Genomic DNA, 14,242 nt, shown 5'->3' on the forward strand with positions numbered 1-14,242 from the left:
ATTGGCTGGCGGGGAGCCGAGTGGGCGGACTACGTTAAGTAACTTCTTTTCCAGAGTTCATAGTGCACGACATGGGAAGGTTTCAGACGTTTTCACCATTTCATGGGAGCTGTCAGGCCATCGCAACCTTCGATAGACCTCGTTTTATTTTATTTTATTTCAATACTACTACTAATACTTCAATAAACTAAAACCCAAACATGACTTCAGAGACGACAGAGATCCCGGAGATTTTTAGAGCTCTTCTTGATCATCCGTTTACTCTCCCGAACTTTGACGATAATGGTAAGTTTCTATGAAAACCCAAACTGTGTTTTGTTGACGGTTTATTTTTTTTCCTTCAAATTTCGTGCTGCGAAAGTGAACTAGAAAAGGCATTTCCTGCTGAAAATGCGTTGGAATGCAAAAAGCTGAAAGCTGAAATGAACTTTTTAAAATAGCTGAAAATACAGAAAGTTGAAGGGAATTTGAATACATTTGCTGAAATTATAGATATTAGAAAAGCTGAAATGAATTTGAAATTGCTGAAAATACAGAAATGGGAGAAGCTGAAAGGAATTTCAATAGATTTGCTGAAAAAGCAGAAATGAAAACAGCTGAAATAAATTTGAAATATTGCAAAAAAATACAGAAATGAATATTGAAAAATTGCTGTTGATAGAGGCATAAGAATAGCTGAAATTATTTTAAAGAACTGCTGAAAATACAGGAAGTGGGGAAGCTGAATTTCAATAGATTTTCTAAAAACAGAAGTTGCAGGAGCTTAAATTTGTTTAAAATTGTTTGTAGTAATATTAGTAGTAGTATTAGTTATAATTGTGGTATTAGTAGTACTAGCAGTAATAGTAGGTTTAGTATCAATAGCAGTAGAAACAGCTGTAATACTATTAGCCATAGTCGTATTTGTAATAACATTAGTAGTAGTTGTAGTATTAATAGCAGTAGAAATACTAGTAGTATGGTAGTAGAAGTATCAGTTGTAGTACTAGAAGTACGAGTAATATTCGTAGTGGGAGACAGAATGTTTGTTATTCAAACTAAGAAGTTTTTAATTAATAGGCCTCATCACAAACATTACAGTAAAAATTCCCTCCATGTGGCTTTTATTTTGAAATTATTGGATTGGGTGGGTTGGGGGGGTGTAGATAGAGGGAGGGAGGGTGAGGAAGGGAGGGGTGGTGAGGAAGAGATAGAGGGAGAGAGAGAGGAGGAGAAATAGACAGACATACTGACTGACTGAGTGATTAACAGTAAGAAGAGGTCAGGGTGGAGGGGGGAGGGGGGGCGAGTGTCTTTATCATATTGGTCTGTTGACAGAAAGCATAGCTGCGTCATGTGACTCCACTAATCAGGTCATTGGAGCAGCTGTGAGTCACACACAGAGATACTGCAGCGTGTTTACGAGTAACCACGGCAACGGCGCACGTATTGCATTGGGTGGGGTGGGGGGGTGTAGATAGAGGGAGGGAGGGTGAGAGGGTGAGGAAGGGAATGGTGGTGAGGAAGAGAGGGAGAGGGGAGGAGAATTAGACTGACTGAGAGTGATTAACAGTAAGTAGAGGTCAGGGGGGAGGGGGGAGGGGGGGCTAGTGTCTTTATCATATTGGTCTGTTGACAGAAAGCATAGCTGCGTCATGTGACTCCACTAATCAGGTCACAAGGAGCAGCTGTGAGTCACAGACAGATCCTGCAGCGTGTGAGTGCTCGTAACCACGACAACGGCGCACCTGTGCTCATTAACGGCTGCAAAATGCAGAGACATGGCAGCAAGTTACACAGAATCCACACCTCACACAAATGAGAACCAGCGCAAAACTATAACAGCTATCTAAAAAATACGGCGTTTGTATGAGACCCAAGACTCTACCGAACGCGTGGATGTGCTTTTTATGTCTGTCCGGTAATAAATACGGCTCCTATGGCCGTTTACAAAACGTGTACCTTGTGGATTTTTGTGAGAAATATGTCGGCAGATTTGTATTGGAGCCTATGGGGCTTTTGCCAGAGGTTGTGTCACTCAAACACACCTTGCGCCAAAACTAAAGAACTCTGGGATTCCATGAACACATTAATCCAATCAGCACAACCATACCCTCATTAATCTGAAGAAATGAAGCCTCTAGAGTGTATACTTTGGCTGCAAGGACAAAAGTTCCATATTTTTTTAACCAGATTCCTGCGATGCCCCACACTCTAGCCGTCGAGCTCTCCACTCTAGCAGACGCAATACACACTCATGTAAAAGTCAGAAACGGAGCGAAGAACTAGTGAAACATAATCAGTGATTATGAAAAAAGTACAATAGATATCAAGAAGCAGTTTTTTTCATAAAATAGTTGAGACTTGTGTCAACATTTGAAAGTTTAAATGGTGTCTGTAGCTGAAAGATTGGGGAAGCTGAAAAGTCTGAAAGTTGAAGAAGTTTAAGGAGGATTTGAAAACAATTTCCATTGGAAAACCATGTTAAAATATTTATGATTATTGATTTATATAAATTCAAGCATAAGTGGTAGAAAGCTGAAAAGTCATAGCCTTAAAGCCAGAAAGGAGCTGAACATTTTAATATTTGAACGGTTTAAATAGCTGAAAATGTGAAGGAGTTGAAAGGTCGCGCGGAAGAAATAGAATAACTAGAAAAGGCATTTCCTGCTGAAAATGCGTTGGAATGCAAAAAGCTGAAAGCTGCACTGAATATTTAAAAATAGCTGAAAATACAGAAAGTTGAAGGGAATTTGAATACATTTGCTGAATATTTAAAAATAGCTGAAAATACAGAAAGTTGAAGGGAATTTGAATACATTTGCTGAAATAAAAGATATTAGAAAAGCTGAAATTAATTTGAAATAGCTGAAAATACAGAAATGGGAGAAGCTGAAAGGAATTTGAATAGATTTGCTGAAAAAGCAGAAATGAAAACAGCTGAAATAAATGTGAAATATTGCAAAACAGAAGTTGCAGGAGCTTAAATGAATTTTAAAAAGTACAGAAATAACAAAAGCTGAGATGAATAAAAAGAGGTTTAAAATTGTTTGTAGTAATGTTAGTTGTAATTTGGGTATCAGTACTAGCAGTAGAAGTCGGTTTAGTATCAATAGCAGTAGAAACAGCTGGAATACTGATACTATTAGCCATAGTAGTATTTTTAATAACATTAGTAGTAGTTGTATTAATAGCAGTAGAAATACTAGTAGTATGGTAGTAGAAGTATCAGTTGTAGTTCTACTGAGGTACTAGTAATATTCGTAGTGGTTATAGTAGTATTTGAAAGAGCAATGCGTATTTCAACGAAACCGCTTCATGGTTAAGGTACAGATAATCATTGAGGCTTTTAGTTTGTAATGATGGAATTGGGTGAGGGGGGGTTGGGAGACAGAATGTTTGTTATTCAAACTAAGAAGTTTTTAATTAATAGGCCTCATCACTAACATTACAGTAAAAATTCCCTCCATGGGGCTTTTATTTTGAAATTATTGGATTGGGTGGGGTGGGGGGGTGTAGATAGAGGGAGGGAGGGTGAGAGGGTGAGGAAGGGAGGGGTGGTGAGGAAGAGATAGAGGGAGAGAGAGAGGAGGAGAAATAGACAGACATACTGACTGACTGAGTGATTAACAGTGAGAAGAGGTCAGGGTGGAGGGGGGAGGGGGGGCGAGTGTCTTTATCATATTGGTCTGTTGACAGAAAGCATAGCTGCGTCATGTGACTCCACTAATCAGGTCACAAGGAGCAGCTGTGAGTCACAGACAGATCCTGCAGCGTGTGAGCGAGTAACCACGACAACGCCGCACCTGTGCGGCTGCAAAAGACAGAGACATGGCAGCAAGTTACACAGAATCCACACCTCAAACAAATGAGAACCAGCGCAAAACTATAACAGCTATCTAAAAAATACGGCGTTTGTATGAGACCCAAGACTCTACCGAACGCGTGGATGTGCTTTTTATGTCTGTCCGGTAATAAATACGGCTCCTATGGCCGTTTACAAAACGTGTACCTTGTGGATTTTTGTGAGAAATATGTCGGCAGATTTGTATTGGAGCCTATGGGGCTTTTGGCAGAGGTTGTGTCACTCAAACACTCCTTGCGCCAAAACTAAAAAACTCTGGGATTCCATGAACACATTAATCCAATCAGCACAACCATACCCTCATTAATCTGAAGAAATTAAGCCTCTAGAGTGTATACTTTGGCTGCAAGGACAGAAGTTCCATACTTTTTTAACCAGATTTCTGCGCTGCCCCACACTCTAGCCCTGGAGCTCTCCACTCTAGCAGACGCAATACACACTCATGTAAAAGTCAGAAACGGAGCGAAGAACTAGTGAAACATAATCAGTGATTATGAAAAAAGTACAATAGATATCAAGAAGCAGTTTTTTTCATAAAATAGTTGAGACTTGTGTGAACATTTGAGAGTTGAAATGGTGTCTGTAGCTGAAAGATTGGCGAAGCTGAAAAATCTGAAAGTTGAAGATGTTGAAGAGGATTTGAAAAGCAAACTCCATTTGAAAACCATGTTAAAATATTAATGATTATTGATTTATATAAATTCAAGCATAAGAGGTAGAAAGCTGAAAAGTCATAGCCCTCAAGCCAGAAAGGAGCTGAACATTTTAATATTTGAACGGTTTTAATAGCTGAAAGTGTGAAGGAGTTGAAAGGTGCCGCGGAAGAAATAGAAGAAGTTGAAATAAAGATTCGAAGAACAATACTTGGAATGCATCGTTAATGCATTCCAACAATAATAATAAGTCGGAAATAAAGATTCGAAGAACAATACTTGGAATGCATCGTTAATGCATTCCAACAAATATCCGCGTGCGCGCGCGTTGCGTAATTCCCGCAGCTGCGCGCGGTGCAGTGTGCGTCAGCTGCTGGACTCAAGGCTCCTGACCTAGAAGGAAAGTCCCTGTTGCCTCAAAGCTCATATCCAAAGGCCACTTTAGCCCAAAGCATGCGTGTAGACGCAGTGTTTAGTGTGTGATTGCCAATTCGTCACCCAGCATATTAAACATGTGCCCTACCTTGACCTTAAAGGATCGGTTTAAACTGGTTATGTAGCTCAGTGTCTTAACAGTTTAAAAGAAATGTTTCTAAAGAACTTCAGAAAATCAGCCCATAATTATCTCTACATTATTACACTGATGGGGTGCCAGTTCTGAAAATAAAATACATTTCTGGGATTCTGGGATGTGCTGCAGAAATAGGATTAATGGATCCCATTATTCTTCTCTTTGATCTTGCTTGATGTGTGTGTGTAAGGGGGGGGGGGGGGGTACATCTATGATTAAATCACTGGATGGCCCTGTCTGCCTTCTCTGGATCATGTTTATTTTTACGTTTTATTCGATCAGGAGGTGTGCTTGTTGCTGAGAGTGTGCTGCTTAGGCTTCAAAGCCAGAGCTTCATTATTTTTAAATTGGGTTGTTGTTGTTTGGAGCACCTGTGGAAAAGCCGTTGACATATGAGCAGCGAGCATAACATCTTCTCTTTATGCATTTACATCTTAAAAAGCTGAATATGCCTTTAAGTCTCAAACTTGTGTATGAATGTTCAGTGAGAACCTGGGAGGCCCAGTGACGTGTCACTGAATTTGGGGTTTTACAGGAAAAGTTGTGTTGTAGAAAGAATGCTGAAGATAACTCTTTTCCTTTTTGTTTACTTTGGGGTACACAGTCATATGTGTCATTAATGACACTGGTAGAAATCTGTTTTTTGTGTGTAATGGAGGGTTAGACGGTGAACACTTTTCCTGAGCTCATGTGCTGTTGCAACTGATCCTGAAGACTCAACATCTGAGCAATATTGGATAAAAACATCTGAGCAGTAACTTACGATAAATCTATATCAATCAAACGATTTGGTGACAAAGAAACCCATTCGCGAAGTCATCAGAGAATGCACCATGCTTTTTAGAGGTGTTCATTTGTCAAAAAACTGGCAACTCCTGTTTCATCATTCATCAATTAAAAGGTGAATCGAGGTCGACTGAGTCCGCTCAGCACCCACTTAACCTGGGTGCGAAAGGTGTGCGGCCTGCGTGACTAATATGCACGGCTGCGCCGCCCTTCCTGCCTACACAGAGCACCGCTCCTCTGGCGGGGCCTGCAGATATGCGAGAGCTGCTGCGTGTTTTCACATGTGCGCTGAGGGAGGAGTCTGTAGATGGTACAGGATGTCTTGTCTTTGCAGGGGGAACGCCCGTTTACTATACGGTTTATTGCTGAAGCCGGGGCATTAAATTACTCTTCAGTCATACCTCCCTGGAAGTTTATATCCGCCTTTGTTTGCACAATTGCTTTAATAATAAATATGTAAAACTATATAAATTAAAATGATAATAATAAAAAGCTTGGTCATCAGGAGCGATGACCTCCACCATTCAAGATGTGGGTCGTGTCCTTACATTCAAGACGTCGTCGTTTTTTGCTCGTGGCACGTGCGTCACATAAAGATACATAACTCGATCAACCAATGGGACCTCAGCTAGTTGCGATGTAACGGCTGCTATTGGCTCTTCGCTCTACGCCGCGCCCCCTTTTCGTTGGCCTAATTCATATTCATAAAACGAGGTCCCGACTCGCCAATCAACACGAGTCTGAGCGGACATTTTTTTTTTTTTTTTTGTAAAGGAAGTACAGATTGTTCCGAACACCAAACCTGCAAACGACCTACTTTTCCGGAGCAAGTGTCCCGCGTACCGGAGAACGGAGCCGCTGTGGATGTAAATGAACCATTGAACCCCTCTGAGACGACGGTTTCACCGACTTAATATCCAACGTTAGTGTTTCCGAGCAACTGCTTAGCTCGCCTTTTCTTTTCTTTTCTTTTTTAAAGCCAGTTAAGTTAGTTCTTGGATAACAACACGGGAGGAAAATGTCAAGAGAGCCGGTTGTCATCACGCTGCAAACGGCGGCGGGGGCCCCGAGCTCCTTCCCCCGGGTGTTGAAGAAGGTCATGGAAATGCCGCCACCGAACATTCTGGACGGCGACGACGGTACGTGAACTAAACCGAGCGAGCGGAGCCGAGTAGAGCCGAAACAAGGACGCGAAGCTTCGGAGAAATGACGCTGAAGGTGTCCCGACAATATGAACGTGGCGCTGAACGCACACTGCGGTCACAGGAAGCTCCTCTCCGGCCCGTTATGGGGCATTTGGTCCAGCAAAAAAAACGGCCCCTTGGTATTGCAACTCTTGAAGTGAAGTAATAACGTTATTAGGACTTGAAGTGTGCCTTTGCTGCCTCCGTTGTTCGCCGTGTCTCGATGCCTCTGCTCTCAGGGGGAACACGTTCACTGTGGACTGGTTGACGCATCCCTGCATTTAAATGGAAGGCTGTCGCTGTAAAGTGGTCCTTTCTCTGCTGCGACGCTTTTTATTGTTCTACAGAAATCTGCGAGGTAGAAATGTGTCTCAGGAAGTGCCTGATGTGGTAAAAAGGGCCAGTTGCCATAGTTACGCAAATATTAACAGCAACGTCAATGCTCTAATTTAAAGTTGGCTATTTAGTGTGTAATGTTATTAGAAGATTTCTACAACTCACAATGGACTTCAGTGATTAGAGGTTTCCGTAAACAATTTTTAAAATCTCACTTTGAACTTGATCAATAATGCAACACGAATATTCAGAGCTTTTTAAATCTGCAGCAGTTGTCAAAAGTAACAATTAGTGAAACCAAACATTTGTGGTTTGGTTCCTGAGGGAATGTTCTGTACTGAGCTTCTTTGGAGATGGAAAACGAGGAGATGAGATCGATCCAAGACAACTGCCTTCGGAGTCACGGGAAAACAAGTTAACCCGTTTTTTAAAATGCAAATGTACATCTTTCCTGTTTCAGACACCGACAAGGAAAAGCTGTTTCTGGGAGATAACATCGACCTGGGCGGGGGAGGTAGTGATACGGGTCCATCAGCTGCCCTGACTCCCGCCATCTGGGAGAAAACCATTCCTTATGATGGCGAAAACTTCCACCTGGAGTACATGGACCTGGAGGAGTTCCTGACGGAGAATGGCATCCCCACCCTGCCAGATGTGGAGTGTCTAAAGAGCATCGCCGAAGGACACTCCATCAAGACGGAGAAAGCAAAGGCACCAGTGAAGGTTGCCGAGCCTGCCAGCGGGTCCCCGCTGGGCCTGCTGCCCATCCAGGATCTGGATGGGGAAGTGGTGATCATCAGCAAGAGTGAATCTGATATCATCTGCGACGCTACTACAGGTGAGCTGTGGCGGTGGGTGGATCAAAAACTGTGTGTTTTTACAAGCCAGATATTCGGGTTTGGTCACAGGTGCTGTGCAAACCGGATATGTGGTTGCACTGGAGTAATTTGCATTACTAAAATAGTACCTGTTATTATGAGAGTATAAGCAGTTTGTTATGCCAACACAAGAAAATACACCCTACATTGAACGTGCATGCTTTCATAGTGCCGACGGGGTATTTTGAGTGGACAGCCGCCCAGTATTTCAGTTGTTGTCTTCTGTCTGCTCAGAGGTGACTACCGAAGATGGCAGAGAGACCCCCGAGCCTATTGACCCCGACGAGATTGAGGTCGACATCAACTACGAGCCAGATCCCACCGACCTGGTTCTGTCGAGCGTCCCCGGGGGCGAGCTGTTTAATCCCCGCAAGCACAAGTTCTCTGAAGATGAGCTCAAGCCTCAGCCTATGATCAAGAAGGCCAAGAAAGTGTTTGTGCCCGAGGAACAGAAGGTATGTGCATAATGTGGTTTATGGTAACGCCATAATAAGGTTAATGCGGTTCATATGTCTATATTCCTTATGGGAAGTTTGCGTGCAGAGTGGGTGACGCCCCTGATGTGCAGTGGTTGTGTTGCTGAGTACGCTCTGTTCTGCATTTCACACACGCACGTCGTTCAAAGAAACAGGAAGTGACCAATTAATGCTTCTTCCTTTTTTTCACAAAACACACTCTTAAATATTTCAACATCTGTTGACTCGTTCTTCTTTTCCCAAACTCTTTCCCTCCACTCCTTTTAGAACACACTATCTTGCCTTTGTTTAGTCTTGAAGATGGATGACAGAGACACAGACACCCACTGTCCTCTTCACGAAGCGAACGATGCATGTTGACCCAAGCTCATGTAATATTCATTTATAGTTTCTAGCTGACACTATAAAAGGATAAAACAAAAGTGTCCCTCTTTTCACAATGGAAGACAACTGTGTTGATTCTACTCTGGCGTTTTGGAGAATTTTATTATTCCCAACAGGCTCCAATGTTTACTTTAGGCGTTAACTAGTCTCTACCAAGTGACTGCGTTTAAGACGTGCTGAAAAAATCGTGGGAATTAAATAATGTTAACGTAAAGAAATAGAATGCAACAGTTTTATGTGCTTGAAACTTGATCCGTTATTTTCTAAGTACACAAGTGCTACCAGGAGAATAAACACAGTGGAAACTGCCATGTCATAATGACGCAACTGGCAGTGACTCAGCAGTTTTGACAATCTCCAAATGGGTGTTTTCCTTCCTTCCCGCTGTGCCTGAGAACATAAGAGCCTGGCTTGGGGCCATATTACGCTCTTGGCTGTGGTCAGCTTTCCTGCTGCTGTGTTGACAATCGGATGCATGCGGCTGGGACAACGGGTTACCCTGGTAACCGAGCTCAGAAGACACGCCAGGGTCTGGTGCTGTGTTTCTCTCGCCCAGTTAAAGCCGCTGCTTCTTCCTTCTCCTCCTCAAACTCCACAGGACGACAAGTACTGGAACAGAAGGAAGAAGAACAACGTGGCCGCCAAGCGCTCCCGCGACGCGCGCAGGTTGAAGGAGAACCAGATCACCGTCAGAGCGGCGTTCCTGGAGCGCGAGAACGCGGCGCTGCGAAGCGAAGTGGGCGAGCTGCGGAAGGACTGCGGCCGCTACAAGAACACGGCAGCCCGCTACGAAGCCAAATTTGGACCACTGTAAGGGAGCATGAGAAGCACATGCACAATTCTCACTGGACACGTTTATAGACGGCGCCGCATCAGTCACTTTGTGTTGAATTGGCAGCTTAGAAACATTGTTCAGGCGGCTGTTCTCGTAAAGCCCTCATTAACCATTAAGATGGCGCCGTTTGCCTGCTGTGTTCGGGTGGAGTTAGCCACAGGAGAAGAGGGAGGGGAGTGTGAGGGGGGGTAGTGGCATCTGTTTGATGTTATCTATTAGGTCCTAAAATGAAAACATGCAACCTTGTGAGTGATGTTACCGCTTAACATGCTTAACGCTCCCCCTTCTCCCCCCCCTCCTTGTCATCCTTGTTCTCTTTCAAGTGCGGTGCTGGAAGACGACCAATAGAAAGCAGTTGATTTATTTTAAATGAATGAATAGATAAGTCCAACTTGAATCGATCAGATGAAGAGGAGGAGGGCATCGGCGGGTGTTGCCATGGAGATGCGATTGGATGCAAAGAGCTGATATCTATTTTTCCTTTGTGGTTTTGTTTTTAGAATTGGATTTAGTATCCATGTGAATGAGAGGATGTTCAAGTGCTTCTTCAGTGCACCACTTTGATGTGTACTTTTATCATGTTTTGTACGCCTTTGGCCAAAAGAGAATTTGTGATGTTTTGGAGAAGCTGGGTTTTTATCCTTTCTTGTTTTTTTTTAATGATGGCCGATACTTCTGTAGCAATTGCAATAGTTTAGACGAGATCAGTCATCATTAAGGTTGTAGAAACAATGACTTGCCGGTTGCTTCCAATTCTTTACACGTTTGATTTAATTCTGAAGCCCGCTGACTGTTTTTGTTTTCAAATGTTGTATTATGTGAAGAGCTGGGCTTTTCTTTGCCCACAAAACAAACTTCCTAACTGCAACATTTCCAATAATTTCAACCTCTTCAGGGAATTTCGGTGGCGTGACAGAAATAAAGCGTGTGCGGCCGTCTCTTCTTTTCAGTACTCGTTACCAGAAGCTCACACGCTCTGCTCTCCCACTTGTGCTGTTCTTGTCACATAGAAGGTCATCATGTGTGAACAATCCACTGATGTACTGTACATAAATGTAGCATAATATTATACTTTCATGTTCTCTGCATTCAGTACCACTTCTGCTAAAAAGTACCGTTTTAGCCACATGTCATCAGACAACTTGTCTTGTGTGCAAACTGCTTTGTCGTGTCTCAGGTGTGTACGCTGCCCGTGTCTGTTCTAAACAGAATTTTGTTTTGGGTTTTTTTCCTCTGCCGTACTATATTGAGGACATCAGTAACTCCAAGCCACTTGAAGGCCAGCCGCAGTCTGCTTGTTTACAGGACGGCATGTTGTACAGATTCTACTCCATTAATAAAAACAAAGCTATTTTGTTCTTCTGCAGGTTGGCTTGCAACCAAAAATAAATCAAAATATTGTTTTTTTAAAGGGATTCCCAGGTGTAAATAATAAAATGTAAACCACTAAAGTTGTTTTTTCCAGTAGTCCACCCTCCAGTAAAACCCTTTTACCTGTTTTACGTCACGCTTTCTTCTTAAACTTACCAGACGAAGGGCAATCTTTCTTATTCAGGACCGTCACATTTATCCAGTGATTTTTGTGGAAATAATTGTACTTCCAGCATCATTCTCCGTTAAAAAGTGTCCAGTGCAATTTCTACAATACATTTTTCTGCTTTAATAACGATTATATCTGGAACAGGGCGATTTATTACCTTTTTTTGGGGGGCATTTTGAGTATGGCTACCTTTTGTGTCTTGTGTATATATTGTATGTATAAATAAAGCCTTCAAGTGTTACGTTATTTGCTTAGAGATTTCATTACCTTCATTTCATTACTGAATAATTCATTTACAACTAAATCGTAGCGGCTGAGTCTTCATATGGTCTGTCAACCAAACCGCTTCCTTGTGAAACAAAAGTAGACAGAAGAGAATCACTGATGGTTCAGGTGTGTAATGTAAAGCGGGAAGAAGCTGTGGCAGAAACGATGAAACTTCGCCATCTTGTGGAGAAGCTCAGCACGTTAAACAAGCTCACTCAGCCGCTCTGGGGGGGGGGGGGGTTTCCTGGTGTAATTGTTCAAACAAACTATTAACACATTGAGTCTCCAGTGTCAAATTCTTATATTTTTCGTTCCATAGCTGCATTGTGTTATTGTATGTTTGTAAACAAAAAAAAAGCTAGGAATTCTGGAAATATAATATTCAACCTATGAAGTGATTGTGGATGATTTCAAAACAAGGAGATGAAAAAGTAGTTGAAATACATAATCTGTGTAGGAAGATGACAAAGACCGTAAACAGAACTGGTTAAAAGGTAGAACATCAACCCAATGACTTTTAGCATGTTGTTGGTCAATACAGAATGTTAGGCCTACGCATGAATATTGTGGAATATTAAAACATTGAATAAAAGAAAAGGGGAGAAATACAAAAGTTTTATTGACAAGTCAAAAAAAGTGTTTCTTGAGGTTTTAAAGAAAATCTACAAAACCTAGAAAAAATAAAAACAAGAACTGGCCACATGGTGTCTTCACCTCTTCTTGAAGCCGTACTTCTTCCGTTCATAAAACAGATCCGTTTTAGAGCTGCCCAAATTCACGATCTTAGGACAGCCATCTCGCTGCAGAGGGAAACAGAAAAGCCTGTTTAGGTGACACTTTCATCCCAAAGCAGCTAGATGACATTTCATATTCTAACAGTAAAACAACATCTCTTTTAGGCGCGCCGAATCAACTATACAGGACAACAAAGAATCTCATGAACAAGGCGCGGGTAAGTCCATTCTAAAGTGACAGATAAAGAGGGAAGTGGTGACGAGGCCACTCACGTCTTTCTCCTGGATGGTGCACTCTTTACAGTAGTAAGCATCAGACACTCCGGGCCCTCCGCAGATGACACAGCGGCCCTGATAGGAGCCGTAGTTACACTCGTCACAGATGCGCACCAGCGTGCAGGGCCTCACGTAAGAATCACAGATGACACATTTGCCATCACCTGAAAAGGACAAAGACAAGACAGAGCATCTTAACAGAAATGTATTAGCTTTGCTCTAAACCACAGCTGCAATTGTAGCAGCGTTATGAACATGAAACAATGCAGAGGATGGAGGAGTTCCCTGACCCGCCATAATGTTCACACTGTGCGTGTCCATATACAGCAAACACATACTTTCTCCTTACGGAGACTCAAGGAATCGTTTGTCTAGAACAGACTGAACAGCTTGCTTTAGAAATTAAATGCATGCAAAAGTTGATCACCATAGTGGGAGTAGGTCTGTTAATACAGATGATTTATATAGAAGATCAGTGTGGCTGTAATATGTGTAATTAATAAGCCCTTTTCACAGCAAACATTTTATAATGTAATTGATGAGTAAACGCGGGGGTCATTGATAAAACCAATGAAGGCCTCATACTATTTAGTATCACAATAAGACCTAAAAGGAACAGGACCCTCATTTCGTTTACAATCTCGCCGTATTTTGCAGTGAAAAGGGCCTTTTTCTACAAAAACACGAACCTTAAACGTTCAGTTTATTAAATACTTGACTAACAAAAGCAAACGTTAAAAAATAGTCTTAAGACATGCAGACATTACAAGCTCAAAGGAAAACACGTAACACTCAAGCTCAGCTGTTGATCACAGCAAATACTTACATTTCTCGCAAAGTCGCCCGATAGCTGCGGAATAAAAACAGAAGCAGTCAGAGCGAGTTCAGTGGTGCAAAGCTGTTCATCTGCAGCACTAAATATCATTACATTCATACATCAGCGCAAACAGCCTTTAACCACCACATGCGAAGTGTAAAACCAAAGATGAAACACCCTAATGGTCATTTTTAGCTAAACGGTAACATTAGTTATACACAAGTAGACAAACTAAGCTAACACCACGGCTAACATTCTCTCAATGGAATCCATGCTCTTAGCATTAGCATGGGAGCTAACATTGTATCAGAAAAAACCCTTCGAAAACTGACAACCGTTTGCGGTACAAAACAAATGAATAACCGTGTTGTCAAACGAGGTATATTAAACGGGTTTACACATACCGACACCGGCTTGTTTTCTGCAAAAGATCAAATCTGGATGATGTTTAGCCATTGTCGCCTAACGTAAGGCGAGCGCTGCTGAGTGGGTTCAGTAACCTTTGACCTGTAAACTTTGGATGCGGAGTTGCAACTCCGCCCCTAGCGGCTCCAAGAAGAAACAACAAAGGAATTGTCGATTCTGCTCCACGTCTTATGTTAAATGAGAAATATATGACGATAATGTATCATCATGGAAGTACATCTTTAAAAATAAAAAG

The 14,242-nt window shown here is 42.2% G+C and overlaps 2 protein-coding genes across 3 annotated transcripts; one reads left to right on the forward strand and one right to left on the reverse strand.

Moving 5' to 3' along the window:
- Positions 1–20: 20 nt before the first annotated feature.
- Positions 21–11,733, forward strand: tefa (TEF transcription factor, PAR bZIP family member a). Of its 2 annotated transcripts, XM_040177628.2 has the most exons (6): positions 52–285; positions 6,834–6,993; positions 7,835–8,212; positions 8,487–8,707; positions 9,711–9,922; positions 10,271–11,733. In XM_040177628.2, the coding sequence occupies exons 2-6, from the start codon at positions 6,873–6,875 to the stop codon at positions 10,293–10,295; spliced, it is 957 nt and encodes a 318-aa protein (XP_040033562.2). In that variant the 5' UTR covers positions 52–285; positions 6,834–6,872; the 3' UTR covers positions 10,296–11,733. The 2 variants fall into 2 exon arrangements, with proteins under 2 accessions (XP_040033563.2, XP_040033562.2); XM_040177629.2 differs by lacking the exon at positions 6,834–6,993 and having other exon boundaries at positions 21–285.
- Positions 11,734–12,355: 622 nt separating this feature from the next.
- On the reverse strand, positions 12,356–14,125 carry phf5a (PHD finger protein 5A). The gene is made up of 4 exons (XM_040177642.2): positions 13,986–14,125; positions 13,591–13,614; positions 12,762–12,928; positions 12,356–12,554 (listed from the first exon to the last, which is right to left on the reverse strand). The coding sequence occupies exons 1-4, from the start codon at positions 14,035–14,037 to the stop codon at positions 12,465–12,467; spliced, it is 333 nt and encodes a 110-aa protein (XP_040033576.1). The 5' UTR covers positions 14,038–14,125; the 3' UTR covers positions 12,356–12,464.
- Positions 14,126–14,242: the final 117 nt, after the last annotated feature.

This window comes from Gasterosteus aculeatus, chromosome 5 (assembly GCF_964276395.1).
Source record: "Gasterosteus aculeatus chromosome 5, fGasAcu3.hap1.1, whole genome shotgun sequence".
Classification (NCBI taxonomy): domain Eukaryota; kingdom Metazoa; phylum Chordata; class Actinopteri; order Perciformes; family Gasterosteidae; genus Gasterosteus; species Gasterosteus aculeatus.